Below are 20,437 nucleotides of genomic sequence, written 5' to 3'. Positions count from 1 at the left end.
ATGAATAATGGCCTCCCAAAGACATAGGGCACAATTCCAGGAATCTATAAATGTTAGGAGGGTTTTGCAGATGTAATTAAGGATCTTGACACAGAGAGGTTATTTTGGATTAGCTGGTGGCCCCTTAACCCAATCACAAGTGTCCTTATAAGAGAGAGGCAGGCGGAGACTTGATACACACTGAAGAGAAGGCAAGGAGACCACAGAGGCAGAGGTTGCAGTGATGTAGCCACACGTGAAAGAATGCCGGCAGCACCGGAAGTGAGAAGAGGAAAGGAATATGATTCCCCCCAGTGCCTCTAGAGCCAGCACAGTCCTACCCACACCTTAATTTTGGTCCAATGAAACTGATGTTGAGCTTTTGGCATCCAACGTTTGAGTGAATGCATTTCTGTTGCTTTAAGCTACCAAGGTCATAATTTATGATGGCAGCCAGCGGAAACGAATACACATAAAATTCATGACCCACCAATCTGCAATTCTACTATTCCATCTCGCGTCAGGAAATGGCATCAGCATCACTCAGTTCCTCAGGCCCAGACCTAGAAGTCATCTTTAACACTTCCTTTCCTCACACCCCACTTCCAGTCCATCAGCCAGTCCTGTGGGATCTGTTGCAGATGCAAATTTACATGAAGCAAACGTTTCATTTTCCTTGGCTTGATGTGTCCTTTGCGGACTGGGGTGGGCAGCATGGAGAATGGGAGCCGTAACTCAACCACACGCTGGGGTCTCAGAGGATTGCAGGCAGCAGTCGTCCTGGTGCCTGGATGCTGCCAGCGTCACCTCACATCTGCTCAGTGCCCGGGGACAATATTGCCCTGGTGACCTCAAGGAGCAGATGGACTCTGCCCTGAAGCTTGAGGAGAAGGACCTGAACAAGAGATATGGCATCGTTCCGTGCCCACAGGCCACGGTAATCCAGATTGCCAGGCCACTCTGCCCCAAATACCGCCCACCCTAACTCAGAAACAACCTGGCAGAGGGGGGGACCTGAGGAAGATCAAAGGGCTGGGGTTCTCCAAGTCAAGTCCTCAGGCCAGCAGCATGGGCATCATGTGGGAATGTGTTAGACATGCAGATTCTCAGGCCCCTCCCCGGTCCCACTGAATCCCCAGCTCTGGGGGTGGGGCCCGGCAATCCGTGTTTTTACAAGCCCTTCAGAAAATGCTGGTACACCCTAAAGTTTGAAAGGCACTGCTCTCAGGGTTTCCTTACAGAGAAGAAGTACTGCTTAAAGAAAAGACAGAGGAAGCTGGAGATGTGTCACTATCAACAGCCAATTGTGAAGCTAAAAGTTTTCTCCTCTAGTCATAATAAAAGATGTAATGATATTGTTGGTGGTCATATGAAAAGACAATCAAGGAGTTTGCAGCCAAAAACATGAAGGAACACAATTACACAGCTGTGTCAGGCAGTGAACTAATAATATCTCATTTTTCTGATGTTTGTAGTGTTTAAAAAATATAATTTGTTGTGATTTCTTATTCTAAATATTCACATTAGGACCTAACATTGTAGTCATAATTTTTTATTTTTTCATAAATAAGGCCCCTTAAATTATACAAGTTTCTGGCTTTAACCGTACCTCAACTTCCAAAGTTATCCTAAATTCAACCTTTTTTCCGCACCACCTCCTCTCTCTTCCCTGTCACCAGCATGTACCGCCTGCACTACTGTTGAGTCCTCAATGCTGCTGCTTCACTCTGCTTCCACGACAGTCACTAATCCACACAGCAGCCCAAATCGTCCTCAGAAAACCCAAGTCAGTTCATGCTGCCCTTCTGCTCAAAATCTCCCAGTGGCTTCCCAGCTCAAAGTACTGGCAACAGCTGCCAGAGCGATGAATCTTTTCAAACGTAAGTCAGTTATTTCACGCCCTTTCAAAACCCTCCAAAGGTTCCCCATTCTACTCAGAATCTTTCTTTGGCCCAGCTGACTCTGCGTGCTCCTTGGTCCTTCCCAAGCAGAGAGGCTCCCTCTGTCTCCCATTCCCTCTGCTTGGTTCAGTCATACACGCCCTCTTTCTCTTCCTTAAACAACTCAGAGGCTTCATGCTTTTCTGGGTTACCGTCTTTGAATTTTCTCTCCCACCCTCAGATTGCTACAAATCATCAGATCTTTTCAATAATGTCCTCCCCAGGGACTTATCTGCCACCCTAGCAAAAATGAACCCTCTCCCATCACTATCTGCTACTGTGGCTGATGCTCTCGAGAACACTAATCACCACTTATCATTGCCTTGTGTCTTATACATGTATGTAGAGATAGTTTCTTTTCTTTTCTTTTTTTTTTTTTGAGACAGAGTCTCGCTGTGTCACCAGGCTGGAGTGCGGTGGCACGATCTCAGCTCACTGTGACCTCCCCCTCCCAAGTTCAAGCGATTTTCCTGCCTCAGCCTCCCAAGTAGCTGGGACTAGAGGCGCCCACCACCACGCCCAGCTAATTTTTGTATTTTTAGTAGAGATGGGGTTTTCCATGTTGGCCAGGATGGTCTCCATCTCTTGACCTTGTGATCTGCCTGCCTTGGCCTCCCAAAGAGCTGGGATTACAGGCATGAGCCACTGTACCCGGCCTTTTTTTTTTTTTTTTTGGAGCGTCTCAATCTATTGCCCAGGCTGGAGTGCAGTGGCGTGATCTCGGCTCACTACAACCTCTACTTCCTATATTCAAATGATTCTACTGCCTCAGCCTCCCAAGTAGCTGGAATCACTGGCACATGCTACCACGCCTGGCTAATTTTTTGTATTTTTAGTAGAGATGGGGTTTTGCTATGTTGGCCAGGCTGGTCTGGAACTCCTTACCTCAGGTCATCCACCCACCTTGACCTCCCAAAGTGTTAGGATTACAGGCATGAGCCACCACACCCGGCCAAGTTTTTCTTAAAAAGATCTCCTCCCACTGGAATATAAATATTCAATAAATATAGGCTTAATGAACAAATTTTGCCCCTACATATCGATTACAACTGCTTTCTTGAAAATCACCTATTTCCCAGAGGTCCAATAAAATAGCCTTCTTCAAACCTCACCCTCTCTAACTCAGTTGAATTATTTTTAAAGTTTTAAAATTTTAATCTTTTTAAAGACAGGAGTGCAGTGGAGTGATTATAACTCACTGTGATCTCAAACTCCTGGGCTCAGGTGATCCTCCTGCCTCAGCCTCCCAAGTAGGTGGGACAACAGGCATGCACCATCATGCTCGGCTAATTTTATTTTTATTTTTAGAGATGGAGTCTTGCTATGTTGCCCAGGCTGGTTTTGAACTCCTGGCCTCAAGCAATCCTCCTGCCTCAGCTGTCCAAAGTGTTGGAATTGCAGGCATGAGTCACTGTGCCAGCTGACTCAGTTGAATTTAATTCTCTCTATCACTTCCCATCTTTGAGCCTATAGCTCTGTTTCTTCTACCTCTCTTTAATGGGATCCTTTTCTTTTGATCATCAAAGTTAAGGCAACAGCAAGGCTCTCCATTGGACCTTTCTGCCTCCCTCCACGCATTCCCAGTGATTGCGAATACTATCAGATTCAGCTGTCATCTCGGACTACCCGAGGGTGGGAAACGGGGAGGGGCATAAAACACAAGTGGGGAATGGCAGTGCCTCTAAGGCAGTGGTACCCAACTCTTTCGGCACAAGGGACTGGTTTCATGGAAGACAATCTTTCCATCGACGTGGTGGGCTTGGGTGGGGTGTGGGGGGGATCAGCAGGCTTAGGAGCTTGGCACCTAGTGCTATGAGAATCCAAGGCCCCCACTGATCTGACACAAGGCAGAGCTCATGCGCTAATGTACTGATAACAGTACTGGTCTGTGACCTGGGGGTTGGAGATCCCTGCTCTCAGGTATCTCTGCATTTCTCAGTGGAAACAAGTTCCTGGCATGGGAAGCAATTGATTTTTCTTTGTCTAAACAAAGTAGATTTGTTTTAAAAAAAAATACCAATATATATGTTAATAAAACTAAAAAGGAAGTAATACAAAATAAAGTGGCATTTAAAGGCTTGAATAAAAAGCTGCTGTCCGGCTTCTATTTTAATCAATGTATGACTGCTATTTCATTCAGTCTACTTTGAATGCTTCTTCTTGGAGCACCAAAACTTCCCAGAAGCCCTCAAGAATATAGTTCTTTTGCTGAAACCAGAAATAATTTATTATCACGAAGCTTGCGGTAAGGGGCTTACACAGGAAGCAGCTTAGACCCACCTTTTCTCTACCTGTTCTGTCTGTGGAGAGCCAAGGTCACCTTCATGGGTTCCAGCCTCCGAGGCTCTGGTCCCTATGGCTTTTCTATTAATTCTGTGAATTACTCCAATATTCATTTTGGCTACATGACCCATACATTGCCATTTTTGTTTATGAGCCGTTGAGGTGGGTTTCAGTGTAGTCAAGACCTTCAAATTATGTTTTAAACATGACAACTACACAATCAGATTTTCCCCTGAACAAGTCTATCCTACCAAGACTAACCCATCACAGGTTTTCTTATGTCTCTCAAGTGCCCTCTAACTGCTCCATGCCCTCAAATATTTCTGCCAGGTTACACGTGCTTAAAGAGTGGTTTGCAGACAGCACTAAATTCTCATTGACTGGCAACCAACTACCGCCACATTTCCAAACTAGATGGTTTCTAGAGACCTGAATATGTGCTCCTGAACGAACAAAATATCCTCCCTGTGGGCGGCTTTCCAGATGTTTTCCCTGGATACTTTCCCATGTGCTGTTTTGTCTTTCAGAAAATCCTTTTCCTACCTCTTGTCTTTGATGAATTACTATTTCTTTCTATACTAAACTCAAAGACCGCCTCTTTCAGAAAGACTTCCTTGTCCTTCCTAGGTAGACTTAAGTGTTTCTTCCTCCATACTTCCATTGCCATTAGGATAAACAAGTCCCTTTATAGCAATTCCATCACGGTGCTTTATCTATTTACCATTTACTTCTCACATTAGCCCTTGAGCACTTTGAGAGGCTGTGTTCTATTCTGTCTGTGTATTGCCAGTACCTGGCATATAGTAGGCCCTAATAAATAAAGTAAATAACAATTAAAAAAAAGTTAAAGTCCCTAATGAAAGGCAAAGACTACCTCCTCCATTTTCTTTAAAGGAAATAATACTCACATACATAAATTACATTAGCTAGCAAATAATTAAGAACCAACAATAGGCGGGGCATGGTGGCTCACAGGGACCAGCACTTTGGGAGGCCAAGGCAGGCGGATCACTTGAGCTCAGGGATTTGAGACCAGCTTGGCCAACATGGCAAAATCCCGTCTCTACTAAAAATACAAAAATTAGCTGGGCAATGTGGTGGGTGCCTGTAATCCCAGCTACTAGGGAGGCTGAAGCAGGAGAATCACTTGAACCCGGGAGGCGGAGGCTGCAGTGAGCCGAGATCGCGCCACTGTACTCCAGCCTGGGTGACGAGAGCAAGACTCTGAGACTCCGACTCAAAACAAACAAACAAACAAAACCCAACAATAAATAGTATCAGTATTTAAAGTGTGATATGATCAGTGGAAACTGGAAAATTGGGGGAGGACTTCATGAGGAGTTCAGTAAGCTTTCAGCGACGGAAGAAACAGGAGGATTTAAATAATTGGTAGTGGCCTTTCAGACTTCTTCAACTTAACTTAAAATGACTTTACATTAAAATGAGAAAATTTAGTCAACATAAAAAAGGTTCAAATACTCATCCAGAAAATACATGGGATGTACTTATTCACAGAAAAATCTAGGAACAGGGCATATCATCCCGGTTTTCAAGCTTTTTAAAATATGTAAACATTTATTTCACAGTGTACAGTTGGTTTATCAAACAAAGTTCCAAGGTGAGGGCCAATGTAGAAAACAGAATCAGGTGAGGAGGGAAGAGGGATTACAAGGCCCAGAACATTCTGAGCACAGCCTTCCCTAACTCATAGGTCTCTTTTGGGGAATTGTGGGGTCTTTGAAATCTAGTTTCAAAAGAACCTTTGACATTGACAAGTATTTATATGATAAATAACATAATTATTTGATAACTTTTTTAATCTCAAAAGATATCAATTCATAGAAAACCAATACAGAACATTAATCATTTATTCAGTAGACATATATTGAAGGTCTTCTATCTGCCAGCTATTGTGTTCAATGCAGTATCTAGTTATTTGGTCAAATAAATGTATACCTATATTATAAAAAAAGTTCCTGTTCATAAAAAATTATGAAAGTTCTTGTTCATAAAAAAATGTATGAATGTTCATAAAAAATTAAAAAAACCATAAGTGTGTATTTTATATATATGTATATATATAATTATCTAAATCTATTTCAGATGACTATAATGGTAACAAGGGGTGAAGCAGATGAGTAGAAGAAGATGTAGGGTGGTTTAGAGAAAAGTATTGGAGAACAAGAAGAGTTATGCAGAAAATGAAATGCAAGGACACCAAGAGAAAGCACGCAGCTCTAGACACATTTATGAAGACATAAGCTGGGACTTCCTTTGCGCGCCAGCTCCCTCCCCTGTCCCCGAGCTCTACAGACATGATGGCCCCTCCCACCTCCTGGGTTTCCCACAGCCGAGTAGTGCCTTGAGTCTCTTCCTATGTCCAATCCTACGGTTTTGTTTCCTTTGCTTTTTCTTTCCTGCCCACTCTGTAGTTACAGGTATTTGCTGAAGCTCAGACCTTGGCTCATTTCCTTTTTCATTCTTAGTGAACTGAGAAGCTGGAATGCTTCAATCAACAGCACTGTGCCGACAGCCTCTCTCATCCTGGATCGCAGCCCCTAAGACACGTCTTCCTGGATATTCCACGGCTCTTTCCCATATCTAACACGCACTGCATCTGCACTGCTGCAGCCCATTTTCCCAGACCCACAATGTGTACATTTTTATCATTTGGTCCTGAAGACTTTTGCATTTTCCTACGTATCAAATCTGCCACAGTCCTTGTTGACTTTTAAAAAGTTTTACTAGGGTACCATGTCCAGTGTCTTGACCCCAGGCTGGCAACCATCGTTTGCTTGTTACTCTGCACCAGCTTCTTTACACGCGTTTTCAGTCTCTTCATTTTCCACGTTAACTATGCTATAATCAGCTAAAAGTCCTTAATGCGCTAATTTAGGAAAGACCGTTAACCATTCCCCAAACTACTAATGACCACCAGCATTTGATCCCATCCTCCCTGTAAAACTAGCTTTTACTATTCCACAACGTGGAGCCTCTGTTGGGGTTGGCCAGTATTCTGATCATCCCTCCACCATGCCATGTTTATTAATGATTCAAGGTTTGTGGCCATGCTCCTTTTTTCCAATTAAATACTGTTTGCTTTATCATTTAATCAAAATTCTATTTTTAAAAGTAAATTTCAAATGATACTTTTTTTAAAGTCAAGTACAGTAGGGAGAAGGGGGGAAAGAGTGGAACAAGGAGTTCTATTCAAATGACGCTTTCTTTGAGATCTTCCCAACCCTCCTGCACATGTAAACCTCTAATATCCCTGAACCTGTGCAGCATTTGATGTGCTTCATGTTGGTACTACTGGCTTATAATCACATATACTGCTATGCAGCTGCTTTATACTGTATAATCTTTCTCTTAGATTTCCCCAAAAGGTCCTATGGCCTGTTACCAAGGTAACTGCACATTGGGGAAAAAGGAAACAATCAGACTTTTAGGATTATTGGACACTGGCTCTGAACTGGCACTAATTCCAGGAGACAAAAATGTCACTGTGATCCACCACCAGTCAGGTCAGGTGATTGATGGAGTTTTAGCTCAAATACCTCTCACAGTAAGTCCTCAAAGCTGTCCTGCGGTTATTTCTCCAGTTCTGGAAGGCATCATTGGAAGAGACATACTCGGCAACTGGCAGAACCACCACACATGAGTTTAGTAAGTGGTCTTATTATTTCACCAACAAGACATACAAGCTGTAAAAATCTCTTGCTCGTGTTTTATAATATTATTTCTAAGTAAAGCAGAGACTTTTGAAGGTAGTTGCATTTTTTTCCAATTATTGACATCTCCGGGTACTCACTTTACAAACCAGGTTAAAGGTAAAGGCTACATATTATTCCCTGAGCCAGAGATTTTCTACCTAAATTCAGAACTGGTCCATAAATTACCTTTGGCTCCTTCAGGTTCTTTGGTGACGTTATTTACTATTTCCTTCCAAGGACTAAAATACTTTGAATTTATGTTCTCTTCTGAATAGCCTGACAGTTATTCAGTTATATTCTCTGATTATTAGCCTTTTAGTTAGATGGTTAGGGCAAATGGTATCCCTCTAAATTCAGTATCTTACCGTATGTCAACATGTTGAGGATTTTCTTTCTGACAGCGAGGACAGAAATATGTCATTCTGTTATGGTCCCCAAAGCGGCACACAGTTATTCTGCAGCGGCACTGACCACAATTAGAACGCTTGTAAACTTTGTAGTGTTTAGAGACAGCAAGTCCTGCTTTATGGCACTAAAAAAAAAAAAAACAAAAAACCCAAAATTCTGTTATCCACAAAACAGTGCTGCCAAGGAGCCAAAGACACAGTCTCAAAGGTCATCTCTGAAAACCATCTGTTAAAAATTTACATACGTTTGTACATATGTCGATATAATCCTTTCTTTCATCAGAGAAAAAGGTATTGACAAGATTTGGTAATATTTGTCAAATAAAATTTGTGTGAAATAAGTCATTTTATGACATTAGTATTCAAAATTGCTCTTTGCATAGCTTTATCCTCTTATCTAAATGAGATGTAAAAGTTCTATATTTAAAAATGTCTTTTACACTTTTAAGGCTTTTTTAATTAACCATAAGTATATAGTTAAAGGGAAAAGGCTAGATTAGCTTTAAATCTGGTTATTTTTAGAAGACTGAAACTGCTCACTCAGTTTCAACAACCAAAAAACTTACTTCTAGGGGACAAAATTCAGTAAGAGTATTTTCTTTGTTAACCTGAAAGAGGGCATTTTTTTTTCTTTTTTAACCTTAGAGATTCAGTTAAAAAAAAAAAAAAAAAAAAAGAAAGAAAATAAACATTCAAATACCATCCTAGCAGAGAATATATTCCATTTTGGTATAAATTCTACTTCAAAAGATATTTTGATATACTTTGTGAGTTTCATTCCACTCACAAATACTTAAGCCTCCTGCAAAGAAAATATCTTGGGTTTCCATCAGCAGTGTGAAAGTTTAAAAGCCCAGAAATACAGCTTACCATATATGAGCTGAAAATTACACAATGTATATTAATTTAAGGAAAGTATTGGAAGACCCAATTTAATCTGGGTGGAAATGGGCAGTTTTGTATGGTCATCTTTTTCTGGAGGAAGAAATAAGCAAATGCAATTTAAAAATAGCCATGGTTACTCAAGACAGATCTGCAGACCAAGAGGTTCATTCACATTTTAGGCCAATTATCAAAGAATGCTACAATACCTGCCTTTCTGAACATAGTAAAAATGAAAATTTTGGATACAGAAAATGGACTGTGAAGAAAAGACGTATTTGTGATACTTTGCTTAAAAGATAAAATGTGTTTCTTGAATTCTATATATGCATATAGTATATAACTTTCCACATTTACAAGTCAGCAAGTACTTCCTTCTCAAAACTGTGGTAGACAGAGACATTATTATCCCATTTTACAGATGAAGAAACTAAACTTAGATAAAGTTATCCAAATAATCTAAACCACACAGATAGTTAAGTGGCAAACTTGACTGAACCAAGGTCTACAGTCAGTGGCAAAGCCTGATGGAACTAAGGTTATCTGAAAGTGTTACTGTAGGTTTCCCTTTCTAGGCTTTCTATATTTTATGTATCCAAACATAGAAAAGGGTCTGTAAAATGCTAACATGGCTGCTCCCAGCTTGGTATAAAGATAATTGAATATGATTATAGTTAGTCGAGTTTGAACTGACCTATGACCTAGAATTTCAAGATGTTAATCCTACCCACATAATGTCACTCTCCCTTGATGCACCTCCATGCTCTTTCCACTAGATGGCTATATACAGCTTTCACATTTTTTGGTGCAATCCAAAAGGAAACCACTGACATTTGACATTTTACATAGTTGAAAAATTTTGCTCTTACCCTGTAAAAGAGAATGCTGAAATCACGTATCATTTTCACAAGGTGATGGGTCTGTTCATCCGTTAATTGACAAACCTTAAAGTGGAAAAAACAGTGGAGTCCAGTTTCATGACTTGCTCATTACTGTAAGAAATAATATGCTTTGCCAATTCTGTGAAAGAGAACTGTAAATAGATTTTGAATACAGTTGACTTTTGAACAACATGGGTTTGAATTGCGAGGGTCCACTTATATGCAGATTTTTTTTCCGCCTCTGCCATCCCTGAGACAGCAAGACCGACCCCTCCTCTTCCTCCTCAATCTATTCAATGTAATGATGATGATGATGGAGATCTTATGATGACCGACTTCCACTTAATGAATAGTAAATATAATCCTTATGATATTCTTTTGTTTTTTTAGAGACACGGTCTCACTCTATTGCCCAGGCTGGAGTGCAGTGGCACCATCATAGCTCACTGCAGCTTCAAACCCCTGGATTCAGCCATCCTTCCGCCTCAGCCTCCCAAGAAGCTGCGACTGCAGGCGCAGACCACCACACCTGGCTCTTACAATATTCTTAATAACAATTTTTCTCAACCTTACTTTATTGTAAGAATACATATGTAACAATAAAACATACAGAATATGTGTGAACTGTGTTATCAGTAAGGCTTCTGATCAACAGTAGACTATTAGTAGTTCTGTTTTTGAATAGTTGAAAATTGTATATAGATTTTCAATGGGGGGGTGGTTAGCACCCCAGTTCCTGTGTTGTTCAAGAGTCAATCGTATATGCATATCTTCTAGAGCTCTATTTCTGACGGATCTATTTAGTATCATTAACAGTAATTTTATTTTGAACTGATAATATTACTGATAAAAATACAATTCCTATTTATAAATTTTAATTATAAATTCAAGCATTTATTGAATATTTATCCTGTATGAGACACTTTCAAAGTCTCAGCATTGTCTATCAGACACCTTGAAAGGTCTTGCTGGACTCGAAAAAAAAAAATTACCAAGAACAATATAAAACAGAAAGAAGGGAAGGGAAAATAGGCACAGGAGTAGATGACCACCAAGGTCACAATTGAGCTTTAAAAAAGATATGCATTTATCTACATGCATTAATATCAAAGTACTTATTAACACATGGAAGAGCTCAGACACAGACCTTACTGAAGAACTTTTTTCTGACACAGCCTAGCATAAATCTCAGTGTTACCCTTGTCGAATTATTATTTGGCACATGTGCTGTCAATGGTAATCCCAAAAGCAACTGTCTGATGCCTCGTGCTTGTTGTCTGTGTGTGAATATGACCCTTCAACGACACAGGTCTGAACTGAGCAGGTCCACTTAGATGTAGATTTTTTTCAGTCAAACATGGATGAAAAACATAATATTTGTGAGATGTGAAGCCTGCATGAGCGTAGGGCTGACTTTTTGTATAGCAGTCTCCCTAGGGCCAACTACAGGACTTGAGTATGCATGGATTTGGTAAAGGCAGTACCGGAACTGATCCCCTGTGTATACCGAGGGAAGGCTGCATATAAACAGACACACACATGTACAAAGAAAATCATTTATCAGTGACTATAAAAGTGAAAATCTAATCAACATAGTCATCCTGAAAGTATTATAAATATTCCTAAGTTGTTCACTTAAACTTTAAAACTTGCATACATCCAAAGCATTTATTACTTTCCATATCTTATATACTGTATTAAGTCACACCTTGAAAGGTTAAACTGTACTTTTTTAGTAATTTTTGTACACGTGCTTTTAAGAAGCCAATAGCTAAACCTCAGAATTTTTTTTTTTTTTTGAGACAGAGTCTCACTCTGTTGCCAGGCTGGACTGCAGTGGCGTGATCTCTGCTCACTGCAACGTCTGCCTCCCGGGCTCAAGTGATTGTCCTGCCTCAGCCTTTCTTTTTTTTTCTTGTTCTTTTCTCAGAACAAGAAAAAAATAAAGTAACAAACTCATGTCTTGTCCTGGTATCCTCTCTAGCAGGTCAATATTTTCCCTTCACTCTGGCCTATGTGAACAAGGGCTCTGCATTTTGTTTCCATTTCCTCACTGATCACTTATTCCCTGGACCCTGCTGCCTGCCTTCCACTGCTATCCTTACACTACAACAGCAGCTTCTACTGTCACCAACAGCTGTAATCAGGAATACACGAATGTGTGCAGAGCATGTACTTAATATGCCAGAAAGAAAAATAAGTTGTGAGTTAGCTCATTCACATCTTCCACAAATATTAATATCTAATGCCTACCATACACCACAGGCCATGTTCTAGATGTTGGGATACTTCAGTGAACAAAAGCCTTGTTTTCTTTTGAGACTCTGTTCTAGGAGAAGGAGACAGCTTTTAAACCATCAGGATAATAAGTAAATAAGTTATGTTTGAAAGGGATACCTGGTATGGAGAGAACAAAAAGCAGGGCAAGTTAAGGAAGACTGAGAGAGTGAAATGTGGAGAGGGAGGGTGTGCACGAGGCTACTGTACGTGCAGTGGTCGGAGCCGGCTGCACCAAGAAATTGACCTGGGTAGACATGGGAAGCGGGACACCTGAAGTTTGAGGAGACTGTGCTACTGCAATGAAGAGTTACGGGTTCCACGTTGGTTCCTTCACAGTACTGAAAACTCAAGAGATAATTTAAAAAATACTTAAAACCTACTTTAACAGCTGGGTGGAGACCACTGTCAAAGAGAGCTTCATTTTTGATGATGTTCCCTACTCCAGGCAATACGTTCTGATCCATTAGCACATCACCTAGCATCCGGCCTTTCTGTTTCTTAACTTCATTTTCCGCTCTCAAGAAACTAAATTCAGGTGAACATACATCTAATTCTTTCATCATTCCTACTCTCCGTTGGCTTTCCATTGAGTTTCTATAGAAAGGAATACAAAACACATTAATCATAAGTCTGGTTATAATTTCACAAAGTGTCATTTAAAATGAGCTTTGCTATAAGCACTTTATGTTAATCAGGGTATAAGAGTTAGATATGCAAACAACAAAGATCTGACAAATTATATTATCTGAAGGCTTCTTTAAAATGAGGTTTCATCAATTACAAACTATTTATTTTATTGGTTTCTTTAGTCATACATGTGACATCCCAAACCATGCTCTGCAGTACTGCAGCTTAAGTACTTTTATTTATTTATTTTTTTACCTGAGTTCAACTGATGAGTCAAAGAAACAAATCAAATCTTTGGTGAGCTGCACTTCCAAAACAGGAAAAGCTCCATTTTTATATTTACACTCAAGTGGATTAATCATGACGGAGCCTTTCATTCCGAAATGAATCCTGAAACAAAATCAAACCCATTTTTGAGTGGCAGAAAGTATATCATTTATCAAGCTTTTTCCCTGTACTATCATTTTTTTGGATTATAAGTAAACAAATGTTAGTCAGGGTAGGCACTTTTAAAGGCCAGAAACCAGTAGTAAGATTATTATATATTTTTCTCTCATGACTTTGTATCCTTATAAAGATAGAAGACATGACAATCAGTTTTTCAAGTCAAAAGTAAAATAACTTCTCAGAGAAATAATAAGGTACCAACACTAAGCCCAAGAAAATACACCCCTGCTCCTCTTTTCTTGTCAGACGAAGTATCTTTTATTCACGGAACAGTCTAGCATCTCTTGGCATTTTCTCAGATTCAAAGGTTTGGGATGAGATAAGGCTAAGTTTAAGTTGCCTATAGTTTGTGTTTTCATAAATTCTACAAAGCCACTAATATTCAAATTCCTTATTTCTAACCACAGTGGACTGGAAATATTTACCTATTGCAAAATAATATCTATGGTTTAAGACACTCTTTCCCCCCTTGTTTTGCACTAAGAAGTGAAACAATACTTTTATTTTTGCAAAATCTTATGTATCAAAAAAAGAGAGAGAACAAGTCAAAATACTATTGTCTTCAATTCTTTTCATTTTCTTTTACCTTTATATGTATTGGGAAGAGGAGATTTATAAACATTGATGGTTAAGTTGAAAGCCACAATGCAGTGGTGAAAAATTCATAACCTTTCAGATTTTATAGGATTGATTAGCATGTCCAGTTTTTTTTTTTAAAGTAGTTCTGTAAGATCTCTGATGATGAAGATCAAAAATGATTCTCAAGATGAAATACTGTGCTCCACCTTTCAAATCCTGCTCTGTATAGCTTTGTTGAGTTAATAAATATGGCTCTTTTGGCAGCAAATGTTACTGCTCTGTGCTTCTAATTGCAAAGCACCATGTTATAGTATTGTACAAGGTTAACCAGTCTAACTTTAAAAATGTGGGTTTTAAACTCTGTGTGCCCTGCTATCAATCATAAATGCATTTTGCATGCCCCATAGTTCTTGACAGGAAAAATGTGTGCCTGTAAGTACTCCATAATTTAGCTTACGGAGGTGCAACCCCAGTGAAAGGTGTACAACTGTCATGCCCAGAAGCCATCATATCTAAAATCTTTTCAGCTGCATGGTTCATAAAGTGGATTCTAAATCACTTTCTATAATGAAACCACATCTACATAAAAAATCTCAAAGGTTAAGACCCAATTCAAATGCAGGAGTAGCCCCAGCAAGAACCTTAGATCAAATAAGTATGGCTCTGTCTTATAAATCTATTCATTTTTAGGAAAAAAGTGCATAAAATGTTTACTTTATTTTTATTTATTTTGTTTTATTCAATAGTTAGATATTATAATTGAGCACCAATAAACCAACACATCTCGTGGGTTTATTACTAAGTACCTTTGATCTTAAACTACAAAAAATATATCAGTATCATGAAAATATTTGAGGCAGAGTCAACATCTCTACTGCGACAACGATTGATACTGATTTTTGTTTTAAAACCAGTACATAGGCCCATACTACATAAAGAAAAGACATTTTTAGGATTTCATTTGCTTTTCAAGATTCCTCATAATTAATTAGTTCAGGAAAATTTTATCAGATCCTTATTTCTATTTCAAGCTCTTTCTACCAACGTAAAAGGTTACCTGAGACAATTCATTCCGCATAACAGAAGTCTACCTGCCAACCACAGTTGCCTGGTCCAAGGGTGGGCATTACGCTTATCCTGAACAGGTCTCTGTCGTTTTCTCAGATCCTGTGCCTTTGATACAGTTGATTCAGAAATGGACACCTGTCCCAAGCTAGATCCATCAGTATCCAAGCTGGATTCATCAGTTTTTCTGATGAATTTAAAGATGCAGGACCCAGGGAGATCCTGTTAGCATTAAGAGATCTAATATGAGAGCTGTCTGTGGGAATGATTCCCAGTGTGAGCCCCAGTAAAGCAAAGGAAGGTCCCTATGCAGAGAGGAAGACTACAGAAGATTTTGGTGAGGAACAGAGTGAAGAAATGAAGAGAATCCTAATAGCTTTTAGTCTTTGCTTGCTCTAGTTCTCCTTGAAGCCTGTCTGTATTCTCTTCAGGTTTTGTAAGATACTCCATATGATTTTTTAAATTTTAAAAAAGTTTTTCGTACCAAAGTCAACAAAAGATAATAAATAATTATTGAACTTGCTTGAGTTGGGCTTCTGTCACTTGCAACCAAGTTCTAATATGAAAATTGTGCCCAAAGTAAAAATTCAATTAATAGTAAGAAAATTCCTCTCATTAGAAACAGCTTCCTAAATAAACTAGTAAATAAGCCCTGATCCTATTTTAAGAATCAGCTGTATTCTCCCAGCTATCACTGTCAGAATAATCTGAACATCCTTAGGCAAGCACAAACAGCATAAACAAAGCAGTACTGTCACAGTTTCATATTAATGACAACTACATTTTGCAAATAAGGCAATTGCCTATAAAAATTTTCAAGTGGTCAGAAGTGTCCTAAGGGTAATAAGGAGTGTAAAATGTAGACTATAATAGTTGTAAAACCTATGCTGGGAATTTGAAAAAAGAGAATGTAAAAAGATACAGTTTTAACAAAGCTAAAAAAAAAAAAAAAAAAAAAAAAAGAGTTCTGCTTCTACTTAGAATACAGAAGGCTGAAAGTGAACATAGCTACCACTCCAACAAGGATAAAAAAAAAAAAAATCACATTATCTACAAAATCATACTTTTTTTAAGCCCATCAGAGACATGGGATTGCAATGCAACCAGGTAAGCTACATTCCAAAATGTGACAAGCCCCTCCATGGAAAGTAAAGTCAGAATACACAAATTGCTTCACCTATGGCAGAGCACAAGAGGAAGAGAAGGCTACTATACAAATGGGAAAGCAGAAAACTGCACAATTTTCAACAAACTTTTAGATACCGAATGTGGGCTGGTGTGACAGTTTAGAATCCCTGGAACCCCAGACACAAGGAGAGTACACACTCGTGGGCCCATGTGAAAGATATGAGTGACGGCAAGAGACCTGAAAGAGCTGCTCATGCTGGCATGACCCATGTCTTCATGAAACTCTGTCTGCTTCTTGGACACTTCTTTCAGATGAAGCCAAAGTCTTAAAAAAAAGTCTTTAAGCTTCTGGGGCCAAGGGAGAGGTAGAAACAAAGATCATATCTGTCCTTGAGGGAGGAACAGGAAACTTCCTCTGCCCAAACAATATGTCTTATACTGAATAACAACCATAAGCAGTCTGCCACAGGAGAGCAGCAGGAACCTTGCCCAGGCAAGGGTACCCTGGCCTGTTGAGGGTGAGGTAGAAGCAAAAGCCATCTGTCCCTAGAGTTGAAACAGAAAATCGGCTTTGGCACAAAATACTGTGATGATACAAAGAGAAATCCGCTCCCACTAAAAGAGAGGGAGGAAGCTCTCGGACCCAAGTACACCCACAGATGCAAAGCAGAGCTTGGCTGCCATAGGAGGGCAAGCAACAGTAACCCTAAGAAAACTGGGACCTGAGTTCTACATACACAAAGGCCTGCCCAAGTCTCAGGCTAGTCCAGAAGTAAAAATCCCCACTATCTCCATCATGAGCCTCCCACTGAGTCACAAGCAACAGCAGCCTACATGGTGGAGAGGTAAGAACGTGGAGAGACTTTCTCTGTGACTTGAATATGCAAGATGTACTGAAAGCTGACAGTCGAGCAGCAACAGAGAAACCATCCACTGCCAACCCAGTCCACACACAAGGCATAAGTAGCAGTAGCAGCTGGAGTTTTGAAGTTGTTGGTGCACTGAAGACAACCCAAACAAAGCAAAACTCAAACCAAGGTCAACTACTTTACTAGACTCACTCAATCCCTGACACTAATGACTGATAGAAGAAGCATGACTGTTTCTGAGCTTAAATATTATTTAGCTCTTATTTGTCTATACATGGTGTCTGGGATTTAGCTTTTCGTCTTCTATAGACAATGTCTAGGATTCAAAAAAAATTATAAGACACATATATACACACAAAGATTAAAAAGTATCAGGAGATAAAGATATCAAGAGATAAAGCAGTTAACAGAGCCAGACCCAAAGATGCACCAGATGTCAGATCTATGAGACAGGTGATTTAAAAGTAATGTTAAATTAATTTTAAACTTAAAATATTGATTCTTAACCAAATTTTATATTGTACGTTAGTTATTAATATGTTAATGATTTAACACATGTAAGGATCTAGTATAAAGGCACTTGAACAGGTGTGATATTTCAGCAGAGAAACAAAAATACATGACAGCAGGGATAAGACATTTCTTCAATAAGCAGACCAGCAGACTGCACAGAGCAGAGGAAAGAATAAGTTAACTTGAATATAGATTAATAGAAATTATCCAAACCTAAGAAAGAGAAAAAAAAGATGAAAAAGATAAAACAGAGCATGTTCCTTAAATATGCCTGGAGTTTTCTTTCTTGAGAGGTTTTAGACTATCAACTCATTTAAAACTTAAAAAAACCCTCATATTATTTACTTTTCTAGAGTAGGTTTTGATAATCTGTGTCTTTCAAGGAATCTGTCCATTTATTTCAGTTGTTGAATTCACGGACATAAATTTGTTATGTGATATACAGTGTCCTATTTCTATTCAAATAACAACTTGAGGATCTGCAGTAATGCTCCCTTTGTCATTCCTCATAGCGTTTATTTGTGAGCTGTATTGTCCAGTATGGCAGCCACTACCCACATGTGGCAAATGAGCACTGGAAATGTGATTAGTTCAAATTAATGTGTACTCTAATTATAAAATACACAACAGATTTTGAAGACTTAGTATAAAAAAAGAATGTTACATAGCTTATCAATAATTGCTTATATTGTTTATATGTTGAAATATTTTGCATAGGTTAATAAAATACAATATTAAAATTGATTTCTTTTTGTTTTAGTTAATGCGGCTATTGGAAGATTTTAAATTATATATGTCTCCCATGTTTACACTGGACTGCATTGAGCTAAAAGTTTATCATTTTTATACACTTTTCAAAGAACCAATTTTTGGTGTCATTCATTTTTATTACGCTTTTCAAAGAACCAATTATTTGCTTCATTGATTTTTTTTCTCTATTGCTTTCATTTTTAAATTCTATTGATTTCTGTTCTTATCTTCATTATTTCTGTCCTTCTGTCTGTTTTGGGTTTAATTACTTCTTATTCTTCTAGTTTTTTATATGGAAGCTTAAATCTTGGAGAATTTTATTTATTTATAATAAACATTTAATGCTAGAACATTCCCTCAAGCATTGCTTTAGCTGTGTCCTACAAATTTTGATCTGGTGTTTTCATTTTCATTCAATTCAAAATATGTTCTAACTTCCTTGGTGATTTATTTGACACATGAGTTTAGAAGCACAATGATGTCCAAATACTTAAAATTTTTCAGCCAGGTGCAGTGGCTCACGCCTGTAATCCCAGCACTTTGGGAAGCCAAGGCGGGTGGATGACCTGAGGTCAGGAGTTTGAGACCAGCAAGGCCAACATGGTGAAACCCCATCGCCACTAAAAATATAAAAATTAGCCAGGCATGGTAGCAGGCGTCTGTAATCCCAGTTACTCAAGAGGCTGAGGCAGGAGAATCACTTGAACCCAGAAGGTGGAGGCTGCGGAGAGCTGAGATCGCTCCACTGTACTCCAGTTTGGGCAACAGAGTGAGACTGCATTTGAAAAAGAAAAAAAAAAAAAAAAAAAAAAGAGATTTTTCTAGGTATCTCAATAATTTCTAGTTTAATTCTGTTGCAGTCAGGATTCTTTCAGGATGTCAATACTTTTAAATTTGTTAAGACTCATTTTGTTGTCCATAATCTGGTCAATCTTGCTGAGTGTTCCATGTGCACCTGAAAAGCAGTATTGTTGGGTGGAATGTTCTCTACTTGTCAGTTAGGTCAAGGCGGCTGATAGTGTTGCTCAGGTCTTTTATCCTTAATGATTTTTGCCCACTTGTTCTATCAGTTACTGACAAGAGAGTGTTGAATTATTCAACAATATTAGTTTCTCTTTGCCCTTTCCATTCTAGCAGTTCTTGCTTTACGTCTTTTGAATTTCTATTAGGATTACTATATTTTCTTGATGAATTAACCCCTTAATCTTTATTTAATGTCCTTCTTTACCCCCAGTAATATTCCTTGAGCTGATAACTACTTTGCTTTTATTCTAGCTACTCCAGCTTTTTTTTGGTAAGTGTTTTCATAGTATTTCTGTTTCCATCCTTTTATTTCAACCTGCATCCTTATATTTCAAGTGGTTTTCTTATAGGCACGTTATAGTTGGGTCTTGTGTTTTTATTCAGTTAATTTCTGCCAAATAATTGGGATGGTTAGATTATTTACATTTAATGTGATTTTAATGCTTTGATTTAAATCTACTATGTTACTATTGTTTTCTATTTGTTCCATCTGTTCTTTGTTCATCTTTTAATGCCTTCTTTTGGATTGAGCATTTTTAAAACTTACATTTTATCTCCCTTAGCAGCTTATTACTTTTACCACTTTTTGAATTTTTTTTTTAGTAGTTGCTCTAGGTTTTATAATACACATCTTACACTGTGGTAAGTGTAACTTCAAATGATATGCAAAACGTATATTGCAACAACCTTAAAGTAGTGTACCTTCATTTTCCTATCTCATTATTTGTACTACTGTTGCAATGCACTTTACTCTGACATATGTTATAAAGTCCACAATAAATTGTTATTATGCTTGCTTTAGATATAGAACATAAAAGAAAAACATCTTTAAAATTACTTCCAAGTTTCCCATTCCCAGTTTTTTCTTTCTGTAGATTCAGATTTCTATCTGTTATTATAACCCTTATGCTGGAGAGACTTTTAACTTTTCTTGCACTGTAGGTCTCCTGGTACTACATTCTCTTAGTTCCTTTATTTTTTTTGAAAGAGTCTTTATTATACCTTCATTTTTAATAGACATTTTAGATGCATTTAGAATTCTGAGTTGAGAGGTTTTTCTTTCAGCAAACA

General features: G+C 38.5%; 1 protein-coding gene across 3 annotated transcripts in view; it reads right to left on the bottom strand.

Annotated features, from left to right (window-relative positions):
* Positions 1-20,437, bottom strand: part of NEIL3 (nei like DNA glycosylase 3) — a 52,994-nt gene that overhangs the window by 13,035 nt on the left and 19,522 nt on the right. For all 3 annotated transcript variants that reach the window (XM_008000330.3, XM_008000331.3, XM_008000333.3), the window contains exons 3-6: positions 13,248-13,382; positions 12,746-12,959; positions 10,074-10,148; positions 8,281-8,447 (exon numbers count right to left, since the gene is read on the bottom strand). In XM_008000330.3, the coding sequence (XP_007998521.3) occupies positions 8,281-8,447; positions 10,074-10,148; positions 12,746-12,959; positions 13,248-13,382 (591 nt within the window). The remainder of the gene's footprint in view (positions 1-8,280; positions 8,448-10,073; positions 10,149-12,745; positions 12,960-13,247; positions 13,383-20,437) is intronic.

The sequence above is a fragment of the Chlorocebus sabaeus genome, chromosome 7 (assembly GCF_047675955.1).
Source record: "Chlorocebus sabaeus isolate Y175 chromosome 7, mChlSab1.0.hap1, whole genome shotgun sequence".
NCBI classification, from domain to species: Eukaryota; Metazoa; Chordata; class Mammalia; order Primates; family Cercopithecidae; genus Chlorocebus; species Chlorocebus sabaeus.
This window is presented reverse-complemented; position numbering and strand designations above follow the sequence as displayed.